Source organism: Opisthorchis viverrini (genome assembly GCF_000715545.1).
Source record: "Opisthorchis viverrini unplaced genomic scaffold opera_v5_167, whole genome shotgun sequence".
NCBI lineage: Eukaryota > Metazoa > Platyhelminthes > Trematoda > Opisthorchiida > Opisthorchiidae > Opisthorchis > Opisthorchis viverrini.
In genome coordinates, this window is record NW_008751825.1 from 436,871 (window position 1) to 449,465 (window position 12,595).

The 12,595-nt window shown below is 47.2% G+C and overlaps 1 protein-coding gene across 1 annotated transcript; it reads right to left on the reverse strand.

The window, feature by feature from the left end:
* Nucleotides 1–5,475: 5,475 nt before the first annotated feature.
* On the reverse strand, nt 5,476–6,995 carry T265_07384 (hypothetical protein; the record flags this gene model as incomplete). Its single annotated transcript, XM_009172888.1, has 5 exons — nt 5,476–5,742; nt 5,783–6,146; nt 6,264–6,383; nt 6,426–6,657; nt 6,695–6,995. 5 exons carry the CDS (start codon nt 6,924–6,926, stop codon nt 5,476–5,478), a joined length of 1,215 nt encoding a protein of 404 aa, XP_009171152.1.
* Between the last annotated feature and the right edge of the window lie 5,600 nt (nt 6,996–12,595).

Sequence of the window (12,595 nt, forward strand, 5' to 3'; positions counted from 1 at the left end):
CCCGAGTCTCTCGTAGATCGTATTCTACTTTTGGGTAAGGATATAGGAATTTTCCACGAATCTTTTTCGACAACTGGGCTCGTCAGCATCACTATCCAACTTCAAAAAAGGTACTTGCAATGAATAAAGTAAACGTACGGGCGCCAGTTAATCTATCACTGCAACAGGGGTTTCGTGGTCACCGACGTCTTACGTTAGCACGCGAAACCTTAACCCGTTAGGATATAGCAGGAGGGTACCGACAGGGTAGGTGCATGTTGGCCATAGGCTCACACTCCGTCAGGTGTATGCGCACACAACTAAATTTTGGTTTCGCTGAAATCAAAGGTATGTTCGACTGAGTGTTTTTAACTACATTCGCCCAACAGCGGACGTCCCAGCAGTTTTCGAACATAATCTGGTCCTCATATTCTCCTGCAACCGGGCATGTGATGAGCTTAGTACAAGCTTCCCCACAATAAGTGGTGCCTCCAACGATACTCACTTTCTGATTTCGCTTGACGAAATAATAGGGCCAGTCATGGAGGTGGTCAACACTGATGTTTCGCTGACGTACAACCTTATTGCGAAAAGAAAATCGGACGGGGAAGGGACTTAGTGATAGCGAAACGGAATCATCCCGAGATGCCTACACTCTTACTCATTCAGGCAATCTGGATAGGAATTAACGAAAAGAACGCCACTGACATAGACTAGAAGCCATATTTTGCAGCGCTCCCAACCAAGCGCAGTAGAAATAACGCGCTCCTCAACCTGAAATGCTAGTCACACCAACAGCAGCATACCTCTCTGCCAAGTAAAGGGTCGGCCACCTGTTTACGCCACTCAGAACTAGGCGCGTAAAACAGCACCCCTCGGTTTGTGGGACGCATTACTCAATCAACGCAGTTTCTGGTGCAGGACGCATTCTTCGACTGAATTCCATGTTGAACAAGCAAAAGCTCATTTTCTTATTGTCCCCTTACGAATCCGCCAGACCACCTTACACGAACGAAGGTTATCGGCAGCACGCAGAGGCCATGCCTGACAGACATAACTCCCCTACCTACGAAACCGACGTGACTCCTACGTGCAGAGGACATTTGGAAGATATGTTTGATCATCGGTGTCACGGAGGCATTAGTCAAGTCCGGTGGGAAAATCGGAATAGTAATGCTGAGGAACAACAGATGGTCATAAGAAGGAACTCTCCCGCGACAGATGAATTTGAGACGTTTAGAAAGTGTCCGAGAACGAGTTAGAACAGAGTCCAGGTTTTCGAAGATAAGCAACGCTTTACTTGTCTAAGAACAAGCACACATGAGCTGAAATGTACATACAAAAGTTCAGTACGAGTATATATGGTAAGTATAAGAATAAGCACACAAAAATCATGACAGAATTACTCACGCTTCATACGTTGCGCTGGTTGGGATATGTACTCCGCATGCCAGAAGACCGTCTGCCTCACAGAACTTTCTCCCAGCCCTGTGCTGAGTGGAAGCGACCGAGAGGTGGACGATGTATGAGGAAATACGAAAACACCAACCAGTAAACTAAGTCGGGTGGGTAACTGCCCCTCCCTGGTCAGAACATAACTCCCAAGAACGCTCCACAATCTCGAGTGCCTCTTCGGATTGTATGTGGCGTACACAGTGACCGCACGCCCAGAAACATGGACTTAAGGTTTCTCGGTGCAAACCGCGTGCCAGAGGACAGGATGACTTTGTTTGGTTCATCCAAAAACACGTGCCTTCTCAAAAACAAGAATGATGTCTGCGAATTCCAGATCGACAATCGTTTTCGTTTGCATTTTTTGAGCACCAGGGTTGATTTTTCAATGTTCGATATGGCTAATTGATAATGAGTAGAAGATCCGTAGTTCGAACCCGACCTCTGCACCTCGACCCCGGTGCTTTCTTCGGATGGCATGACAGCTAACCACTGAAAGGTTACTACAGCTGACAACGTTTGTCCCATTACCTCGCCGATCATGAAACTAAATAAGGAACGGAGAGGGTGGGCACCTTGACGGACGGAGGCCCTTGTACACTTTCCATCCCCGAATTTTGAGAAACCAAACGATTCATTACGCTCACATACCTCCGGGGCATTCGTTGCTGTGCAGTCGTAGCAAGCACAAACCGGTCAACTGAGTCGAATACGCCTTCGAAATCCAGTAGCGGTAAAACTGTGGGTCTCAACCCGTCAATCTGGAGAAAGTGGACGATATTCGAAAACGAGAACAAACATTGTCGACGAAATGACTACTACAATATCACCTTTGTGTGCTTAGCACCTTCAAAAGCTATGAACAAGCCCTTGGCAAGTTAGGGAGCCCTGGGCGCTGTGGAGACGACTACATCTGCACAACGCTACCGGGTTCGCTCAAAACCTGAACATACAACGACGAAGCCTGGATATCAGAGAAAAGTCTTCGTCCACCCTGAACATAATTCAAGCCGACTATCAATCAGGCCTCAGCTGAAACTCAGCGAGCGCACCGACTGTCAAGCCTGGGGAAAACGGAAGAATAAGGGGATGGAAGAGGTTAAGAAAACTAAGAATGTCCAAAAATTACTCCCGCTGATCTGCACGACGGGTCTCCCTCTATGAGCGATACAGGCAAGGGCCGAAATCAGTCAATCAACCAATCTATTTGACAACTATAAACTGTGTACCATAGGCACATCAGTTCCAGCTGCTAGTCTCGATCACCTGGAAATGGGACAATGTAGGCCAAGCTTTGGAGACGAATGTTCAATTAGTTCGAGATTCAGGAATCTTTGCCGATAGCATTGATGCACAAGCGCCACTAAGGCGACTGGACCATCAATGCCAGTGTAATTAACTATTAGTGAGATGACTGCGGAGGTCCCCATTCGGAAAGACGACAGTTGACGACCCGATTAAATTTACTGATTAGTGTTTTCGTACTTCGTAGTCTGGTCATATAAAGGGGCAAGATGGCCTCGAACGTTGCATCGGACACTCCGAACATACGTGGCCACACTTGCTGTTACAGCTGGATTCGCAGAACTGCAACAGGATGTTGATTCATGACTGCATGGTTCTCTAAAGCGCCACCAAGCTCCAGGTCCGGATGACCTTTCGCACTGTCCAAGGATGGGGCGGAAGTCCTGCTTGACTGCAGAACGCTTGTCCCAGGCGACTGAAGAAAAGGTAAACGTACTTCGGAAAAAGAGGTTCTTAGTGAGTGCGAGTGATCAGCTAGATTTGAGTCCTTACGACTTCCCACGTCACTTGGCTTTCGTCGCCTTACGTCCAGCTGCAGCGACCAACTACCATGCCACCAGGAAGTACGAGGGCTGGGATACTACCAGATAAGACCTAGACAACGGAAATCGAGAGACAGAAATCGGATTCGAAACCACATCGCCTTACGGTAGCAAGTGGAGCACTGGGTCCATTGAATACGAATTGCGGTTCCCGCTATTCAAAAGCGAGAATGATCTCGTCTACGTATCGCGGGTCGAAATGTTTCTCACCACTTGAAGGTAGTTAATTACCACGCAGATATGACCTCGAAACCCACCGTAGCGTTCAGCTATACCTGGTGTTATGCAGCCTTCCCGAAAAAAAACTAAATTACCCCCGCCCCCACTGTTGGAGCATCCCAACTGCATGACTTGGTGACCCCGCGCGCCTTCGGTCAACTGGACAAACCTTTCCGCTGATGTACCACAAGATTTGCTCAATAGTCTAATCAGAACTGGGCTTTCACTGTCTGCCCAAGTTTCATCTTGTTGCTTCTTCTGCGGGGAAGTCATCTCCCGTGGGACCAACAGAAAAGTGATCATTATGAAGTAACAAGCGCCTGCAAAGATTCCGTGTATTCCCAAACAGATTGCTGAATGATGTTACGAACACTATTAGCATAGACTTACTTCAAAGTCCCAATTAGTGATTTATGCTCTATCATCAAGTACAGCAACATCAACATTGACACCGATGCTTAACTGCCGTACTTATGCCCTAGGTTTCTTTTCATCAAACGGTTTATTGTTGACGGATGAACGAGAACTCAATGTATCACCATTAATACACCGGTGATTCACTGCAGCCACTAAAACGGCGGACCCTAAAATTCTGTACAGGTTAATGTCTCCGTGAAACATTGAAATGTACTGAGGGATATCCACCATACCAGGTTGGTCAATGCTTCGAGGTCTTATGAACATTCTACTGACCCCCCAGATTGAGGGTTAGAACATGTGTAGGGAAAGGTTCCATAAAAATGGTAATCCAGTTGCATTTTTCGTCAAACCCGTCTNGGGAAAGGTTCCATAAAAATGGTAAGCCAGTTGCATTTTCCGTCAAACCCGGTCTTGCGGTCCGGCTCGGCTTTTGAAGGCCTTGGTTGAGAAACCTGACCCCCTTGTCCAGGTTTTGGTGCCCTGGCAGCACTTCAGCTCATATACAACTAACAGTACCCTCATGCTACATTGGCCGTCGCATAAGCGAAAACTAGCCTCCCTTCTTACACTCCCGTATTTTCCTTCTCCTACTCTATCCCACTCAATATGGAGTTCTCCGCTAGCCGCGCACCACATCCAGCTTTAGGGAACGAACACTTCGGATTGTTTGAATCCGAAGTCGTATTTCCAAGCGCCTCGTTGTGCTAGACGCCTCTCGCGTAACCGACAAGCAGAGCCCGTGAATTTCCAATGCTCAACGGCATGGTTTCAAACCACCGGTCCATTTTCGGACCTGCACCACTCAGCGTATACCAGAAGAGCCGTTATACGCTGGACACCAGACGCGTTGGCGAGGGAGCAAATGCTGCTCGCCAGTCACGCGAAGCCACAGAGGGTTTTATAACCGTGAATCCACCAAAGATGAGTGTTGCGCACCGTAAGACTGAGACTCAACTGCATACATCAAGGAAACCTCCGTGCAAGGTCCGCAAAAGAATGTCAATCCTTTACCGAGATCTCTTAACATCTAGGACTGCTTCGTCCAGCAACGAGACCCTGGAAGGAAGTGATATACATAGGCTCGGAAACCTCGAACAAATCAAGAGGATGAACTGAGCGAGCCCATCGGTACTAACCATATGCTAAAAAGTCAGTGCGGCAGAACATGACTCTTGAAGCGAAAGCCTCACCCGTTTTACTCATAATCCTATGCCTGAACGACTATCAAAAAGTAATTAGGGTACGCCACAGATGCTTTGTTGGAAACAAGGAGTCGAAACTACTTCCGCAGCTAGCAGTGGGCTGGACTAGAGGGCGACGTATGAGGAAAACATACACGCATTGACAAACGGTATTTATTCATGTACAAAGCGGGGCAACCACATATGATTGCCTTAATTACAGGTCTGACGCGGGATGGTTGGCGTCGAAGTTTAAGTTATGCATCTATTCAGAAGGAAGGGCAAAGGAGAAGCAGTCAAGGCTAAACTAAAAGCCTTTAGGAGCCAACAAAGCCTCCAAATTGAAGAGTGACCTGTGACAAATGTGAGGTGTACTCTTACTTCAAAGTTGGAAAGTCCTGGTCACTGTATATTGGAGGGGCAACCTGATGTTCGAAGCCCATGCCTCTAGCAAAACCCCGTCCCCTTGGGGCTCCTCTGAATCCAGAACGCGCACCACGACCACCTCTTGGCCTTCCGCTATTTCCGCGGAACCCGGGGGCCCCACGCCCGCGATCGAAGGCTCCTCGTCCTCCGTAAGACCCTCTGCCTCGCTCGGAGAACCTGTCCGTGAATGACACATTTATTTCGAATACCGGCTCCTCCTAGTTAAAGCGTTCATGAGTATCGGAAGGAACAATTTACCTCAGGCTCTTTCTCCACTTCTTCAACTTCCTCATCAGAAACCTCGTTGATCTTCCTATGTGGAACCATGTTTGCGAAAACATCCTTTCCATCATTAGCTTTACGGGTCCCTTTTGAAGCCAGTGCCACAGTTGGTTTCGTGCTAGAACGCAACGCTTTGTACTCCTCAAGCGTCAGAGTCTTTGGTTCCTCCTCAGCTGGTTCCGCTTCTCCGTTGACCAACTCTTCATGTTTTTCGCTATCTTCTACCTCTGACCGTTCAACGTCACCGCCCTCTGGCGCAGGGGCTTGTTGAGAGTTATCACCTTCAGTCGGTTGGTCTGCAAAGTGGGCGGCTTCCTTTTGGTAACCAGCACGAGGTCCCCTGAAAACGAGGAATTCGGTGTTAGTCCGTACTGCAAAGTAGAACGCATCAGGAAAAACGTTTCCGCATCGAATAGGACAGGGATAACAATTCATCACAACCAACGGGAAAACTTACACTCGGTCCGAACCCACAGATCGATCGAACTCCCTGTGATCGGTATATGCGGAACCCCGACCTCTTGAGAATCCTCCACGGCCACGTCCACGACCACGTGGTTCGAAATGCATCTCCCGGCTTGGAAAAGATAAGAATAACCCACCCAGTATGCAAGGTTACCTTTGTGTTTGAAAGTCACCTGCAGGAGGTCCCTCATTAAACCCCCGGGGGCCTAATCCTCTGCTTCGCATTCCGCGAGCAAATCCACGTGGCGCTCCGCGTCCTCGGGGAGCGGAAGGCTCCATGTGCTCCTCAGACGTTTTCGACGGTAGCTCACTGACCGGTTCGCTTGGGGTGACCACGACTGATGCTTGAGATGTTTTGGTTTGCTTTGGTGTTCCTGCACCTTTAACTGTACTAGGGTGAGCGCAAACGTTGGGTGAACCTACCTTTGCTACCCGCGTCATCTGGCTTTACTTCGTTTTCTTGTAACGAATCAGCCAACTTCGGTTCTTCGACCGCGGTGACTGGCTTGTCCTTCTTTTTCCGCTCTTGCCGCTGGTTCAGAATCCGGTTCTGTAGCAAATCAGGATCTTCATTGCTCAAGGGATCATCCAAGAACAATGAAAACCTGCTTTTCACCTCCACTGAGTACTGGTAAGCATGATCGACCCCAGCCATGGTTAGAAGGCGAGAATCGAGCGTACCGCACGCGCGCGCATCGCAGTGCCACGGAAATGACTTTAACAAAGCAAAGACACTTCAGTCGTATTCTTCTAAAAACGACTTATGATTGTGTGCGGGGTAGTTGTCCCTTTAGAGAAACTTTCAGGAGCCTCCAAAATGGCACATCTGACTGTGCCAAGCGAACAACAAATACAACCTAGCAAATGGCGCGTAGTGCAAAAAGCCTCTGTTTGTCATGCAGGTCCAAGAACTAGTGTGCTCTCGATTTTCTGCTCTCAGAGGTTCCAGAGAGCGGAATTAGAGGGATAGTTCGGTAGATTCTTTTACCGGGGGGGACATGACTGATACTCTGTTCGTTGCTCTATTCATTATTCTCTTGTTTTAATATTCCATATGCTGTACATATACGCCAATTCAAATACATACGTGCTAGTTGTTGCGCTGATCTGAATTCTGGATTTCTAGTTCATCCGGCTATTCCGATACACGTGCGAAACTAATTTATCACATTTCTACTTCCGTGTGAACCTACACTGACAGAAATTGAACGCCCATTGCTGATATTTCCAGCTACTGCCCAAGAAACTGTAGTTTTGATTGATTGGGAGAGGCCTCTTCTCGAAATCTGGACATGCTCCCTAATCAGACATATTCTCAAAGTGAAGACTGCTGTTGATATGGAATCTTATTTGTTTTTCATCCTTACTCAATGGGGTCTTAGGAAATGAATTTTTTGCCAACTTATCCTCGGTTTTATCCCCCTGTCCTTGACAAGGTGGCATATACTTTGATCAAAAATTCAGTATATCCTGAATCTCCAATCGATATTTCTTACACTGCATTGAAGAAAAAAGTTCTTCAACACAGATGCAAAAGCATCGGTTGCTTGGTTGGGCAACATTGACTCTCTTTGAATCTTACTTGTTGGAAAAACGTGGCTCTGTGAGTGGACATGCTAATACAAGTCAGAGATCAGCAGCGAATTTCAAATGCAGTATTTTTCTATTTTTCCAAGGCGTCCTGTTGTGTGTTACATTCCAACTTCTGCTAAATTTTGAGGCTCATGTGTTTCAATATGGAATGCTATATTTATTCAAAGCCCAACCATTCAGTGGCATGTTCTTATTAAATTTCATGTCACCCGTCCCTTCTGCGTCCGTCGCTACTGAGACAATAAGCCGCTCGTAACTGTTTGGTATCCTGACCTTCACACCACACTGTGCCGATTGGACTCGTGTAATTGTTGTCGTCACGGAATTGGACATTGAGGTTTGCTGCGTATCTTTGTGTACCACTGTATCAACAGTATCATAGATCTTCGAGCCCAATTTTTCTCTCTGAATTTCGGGATCGTCAAAATTTCCGTATCAAGAACCTATTCCGTATAGGTTCCTTCAATTTCGGGCTTCTCAAGTCGCGAAAACTCATTCCAAAAGCACCCGAACGATTTGGCGCAACACTTGGTATTTTAACTTGCATGAATTTTAAGACACAATGAGAGGCTTCTGAAGGCTGGAGACCTCATTTTATTCACATAAATTCTCTCAGCTTATAAAGATGTTTCCTGGAATGACTTTCGTTCTGGTGAAAGGGCAGATAAAGATGCCATACTTCTGTGGATGTCGAGGCAGATTCGGAGTTCTTCCTTAATAGCACCTAATCTGTTATCACGAATACATGGGCTGTGAGGCAAGCAAAACATTCTTCGCCTAAATTCGACGCACAAATACCTCAAACCGGGGCGGTTTCGCTCAAGCAGAAAGAGAACCCGACAGGCAGCAGCCTTTGAAGCCGAAATTTCCGCTTGGGCACAGGAAGACGGTGCACTTTCCATCCATCATGATGACCGCAAAGGCTCATCAACCACCGTAGATCTCAACTGCCAGTGCAACTTATTTAACGTAGAAACTGGATGATCTATAGGGGTGACTCGGTTTCAATTGAGTTGACGGCAATTGTCCGGCATGGGGATGGTATTGATAGCCCAGGATTGATGCCGCCGAGTCTCCTCCTGTCGATGTGGTCAAACATCCCGAAGGGCCATTACATCATACCTGAACCATTATGCAAATCGACTGTGATGATTTTCCAATTCACGCCCCAATACACTGGCTCACTGAACTCCACCGATTGCTTCTTTTACCTGGCCTTTGCATAGTCCTCGAAACCGTGTACAGATGCCCGGAATGAGATAGATTATTGTGTCCTATCATGGCTGTGTCGTGCTTGGGATTAAGCAAACATACGCAGTCTGTGCTAACCGTTTAGGTTCGCCAGTGGATACTGTTCAATCTTGCTTGGCAATCGAGTTGAATTTCGTCATCTCGTGGCAACTGTAGCTCACAGATAAGGAGGAGACATTTAAATTGGCCCTCTGTCATTTCTTGGAGGTTGAATCTTTCACGCTAACGGTTAACTACGCTTGCATACGTAAGATACTTACCACTGTCTGATTTAACCGGCTACATTGTTGTCGCGAACGTTCAGTAAAGCAGACGCTGGAGGTTGAATCTTTCACGCTAATGGTTAACTACGCCTGCATACGTAAGATACTCACCACTGTCTGATTTAACCGGCTACAGTGTTGTCGCGAACGTTCAGTAAAGCAGACGATTCGCGAAATTATCATTCAAAAGTTGTAAAAGTTCATCAAATAAGAACTCTTTCGGAGATGTGGGGAGGATAAAATTAATAAATTTGTGAGGCTTGCTTACTCTCACTTTCTGGAGTGACAGTCATGATTGAAAACCATCACTTAAGTCCGCAGATTCCGTCGGAAAATGTCTTCGTATCTTCAAAACCATGGTTCGAAGGTGAAATTGGATTCTGCATCGTACTGAAATCCAACTATACTGTTCGCAACGGCGCCAACAGAGAACTTCCACTTTCTAGTTGTAGCTGGGCTTCGAATTTCTAATTTGTGAAGGGTTGATTCGACTAACCTCAGATGAGACTCTCCTAATTTTGTCTGGTGCTTTTGCAAGATCAAGATTGGTTCTTCATGTGAAAGTGGCACTGTGGAGTTGGATTTTCAATTGTTCCGTCGCTAACTTTTTGTGGGTCACAGTCGCTCAATGCCTCTTTATTACTTTGGACTTCCGTCTGGATAGCCGCTTGATCGGCATGTGTGCTTGGTCAAACCAGAGAAGTCATTGGACGTGCCAGCAAGCTGCTCTATTGATCACTGTTGCTTACAGGCTGTCAAAAGTTGTACGGATACAACTCATCTGTCAATGGCGAGTGAAGAACAACCAATGAAATCAATCCGTCTCAACGAAAAACGGTTATTAGATTGTCAGTCATGTAGTCCCGTTACTCTCAGGGCTGATTCTCCCAACAGTGACAACGCACAAGTCAGAACGCGAAATGTGCGGAAAATGTTAACCTCTTTGTAAAGCACAGACTGGGTGCTCATATTAGTGCACAGGTAGTGATAGTCATAATACAAATCAGAAAGTGTATGTGTGCTTTTAGTATTTCTGCGACGCATAAAAATAAATACAGTGCGAGAATGGGAGCAAGTCAAAAAGGGAACTTATCGTATATGAGAGTCCCTTGGTGGAAGTCCGGACGGCGGGAACGTGTTTTTTCCGCAGTTCGACTGCTACACGTACTCCATGGTTGTCCGTAGACTTGTGGAGAGGTTGACGTCCTGCTCCCTGCGCGCGCGAGTCTGTGTATCCTGTCTGGGTTCGGTTTCCCTTTATTTAGGTCCCAGTGCGTATACGTGGGCGCGTCGTCACATGATTGGTCGCTACGCTGACTAGGCGGTGCAGACAATGGATGTCCGATGAGTCAGATTAACGCGACGTGTTTGCGCATGAGAAAAAAGACAAACCTCGCGATCCAGTGAGCGACTGTGAGTTGAACAGTCAAGTATGCGGGTGACTGGGTCGCTACACTCACCGAAATGATTAAATCTGAATTAATGGTTTGACAAGTCAGACTGCACGCGTCCTGGAGGCGGCTTGGGCCAGGTGAATATTTTTTTCTCATCTCAAGTTATTAATAATAATGTTTATTCCCAAATAGTGGGTGGCATACTTTCAGGCATGTTAAGGTCAGAATAAGAGGTTGGCTCATGGGGTTCGTGGGTACCGGGAATTTTGTGGAAAACGGACAGTGACATACGGTGGGCATTATTCAAAGCAGACTTGGTCACGCCTAAGATGGCATGGGTGACATCAAATGAGAAAAGACACGTTCATTAATATTTGAAAGTGGCGGGCGAAAACAGTATGAACGCGAGTTTGCCCATAGTTGCAGGTAATGAAACAAGTTGGGGGTTGGGTACAGTCAAGAGAAGTAAGGGCAACATTTTTGAGGTGATTGGGCCGGTATGTGCGATTCCGTGAGGAGCGGGATGTTTTGGTTGGCCGAGGGAATCGTCAGACGCAGAACAAAGCCTATATGAGATCGCAGGTATTCTTCCGATCGCGTTGGAGAGANGGTATTCCTCCGATCGCGTTGGAGAGATAGTTTCATGCAGCGTTTTATATACATTCGAAGCGGTGTGACAGATCAGGTAAGTGCACGAGCCTTCAATGCTTTGGTTGAGTTTGCCAGTTTGAAAAGCTTGTGGCCTCAAAGCAATATATCAGTGATTATCAAGTAACGTGTGTATCAGGCTGCAGTATGGGTTGTTCTGTTGTGTGACTATTAGAACTGGCCTGCTTGAGAAGCGGAACCAAAGCGTTTTCAGGTGTTTGACAACCGTTATCTCAAAACCATAGCTCGCGTGGGTCGACGTAGGCAAATCAGTAAAGCGACAGTTACACAGCTATTTTCGGTTGTGCACCTGGGATTTCTAATGAAGGATGTGTCCTGGCAGTCTCCAGGTAGATCATCGTCATCATCCGGGACAGTCGAATCGTCTCAGTTTTGGCTATCTTACTAGCTCATTTATTCGGATACAGTCAGCATGATTTCAGAAGTGAAGATGGGTTTCAATACTTTGACATGAACGATGAGACGGATGAAGCACAGAAGGCCGCTCTTGTTGGTCAGATTGCTAATATGGCTGATGGTTTATAGTTTCGATGAGGAAGACCGGGCTGTCGACTTTATTAGGCTACATTATATCGTCATCAGAGAGCAGGTATCGAGTGAAGTTGGGATTTATTGCTCTAAACGAGCGGATGTGACACGAAGCACCCACCCACTCACTAGATCTTCTCCACGGCTGCATCCATGGATGAACGTTTGAGGACGCGTGTGTCCCTGGAATCGTAGGACACGAGTTTACGCCACTTCGTCTTACGACTGACAGGTGAAGAGCCCCTTTAGCGTTAACTTCGCCGCGCCGAATAATGCAAATGGTTACCGAATACCGGTTTCGAATTACCAATGTACACACGGCTCCCTCACGACCTAAAGCTGCCACCTTGACGTGGACCGGTTTCGAACAATGTACACACGACTCCCTCGCCACCTAAAGCTGCCACCTTGACGTGGTGGTCGGGCTTGAGTGCTGAGGCGATCCCTCCCGCCACACTGGCTGGAACTTCGTTCCACAAGGTGCAGCCATGCCAGGAAGGCCAAAGGGGAGCAGCCGGACCAAGAGCGGCGAGACCCCGTACTACGAGTAATTGTGCTACGAGGCGGTCTGGGGGTAAAGTCGAACTGTCCTCTGCGACAGGAGTGTGAAGGCAGTAAGGTGTTTC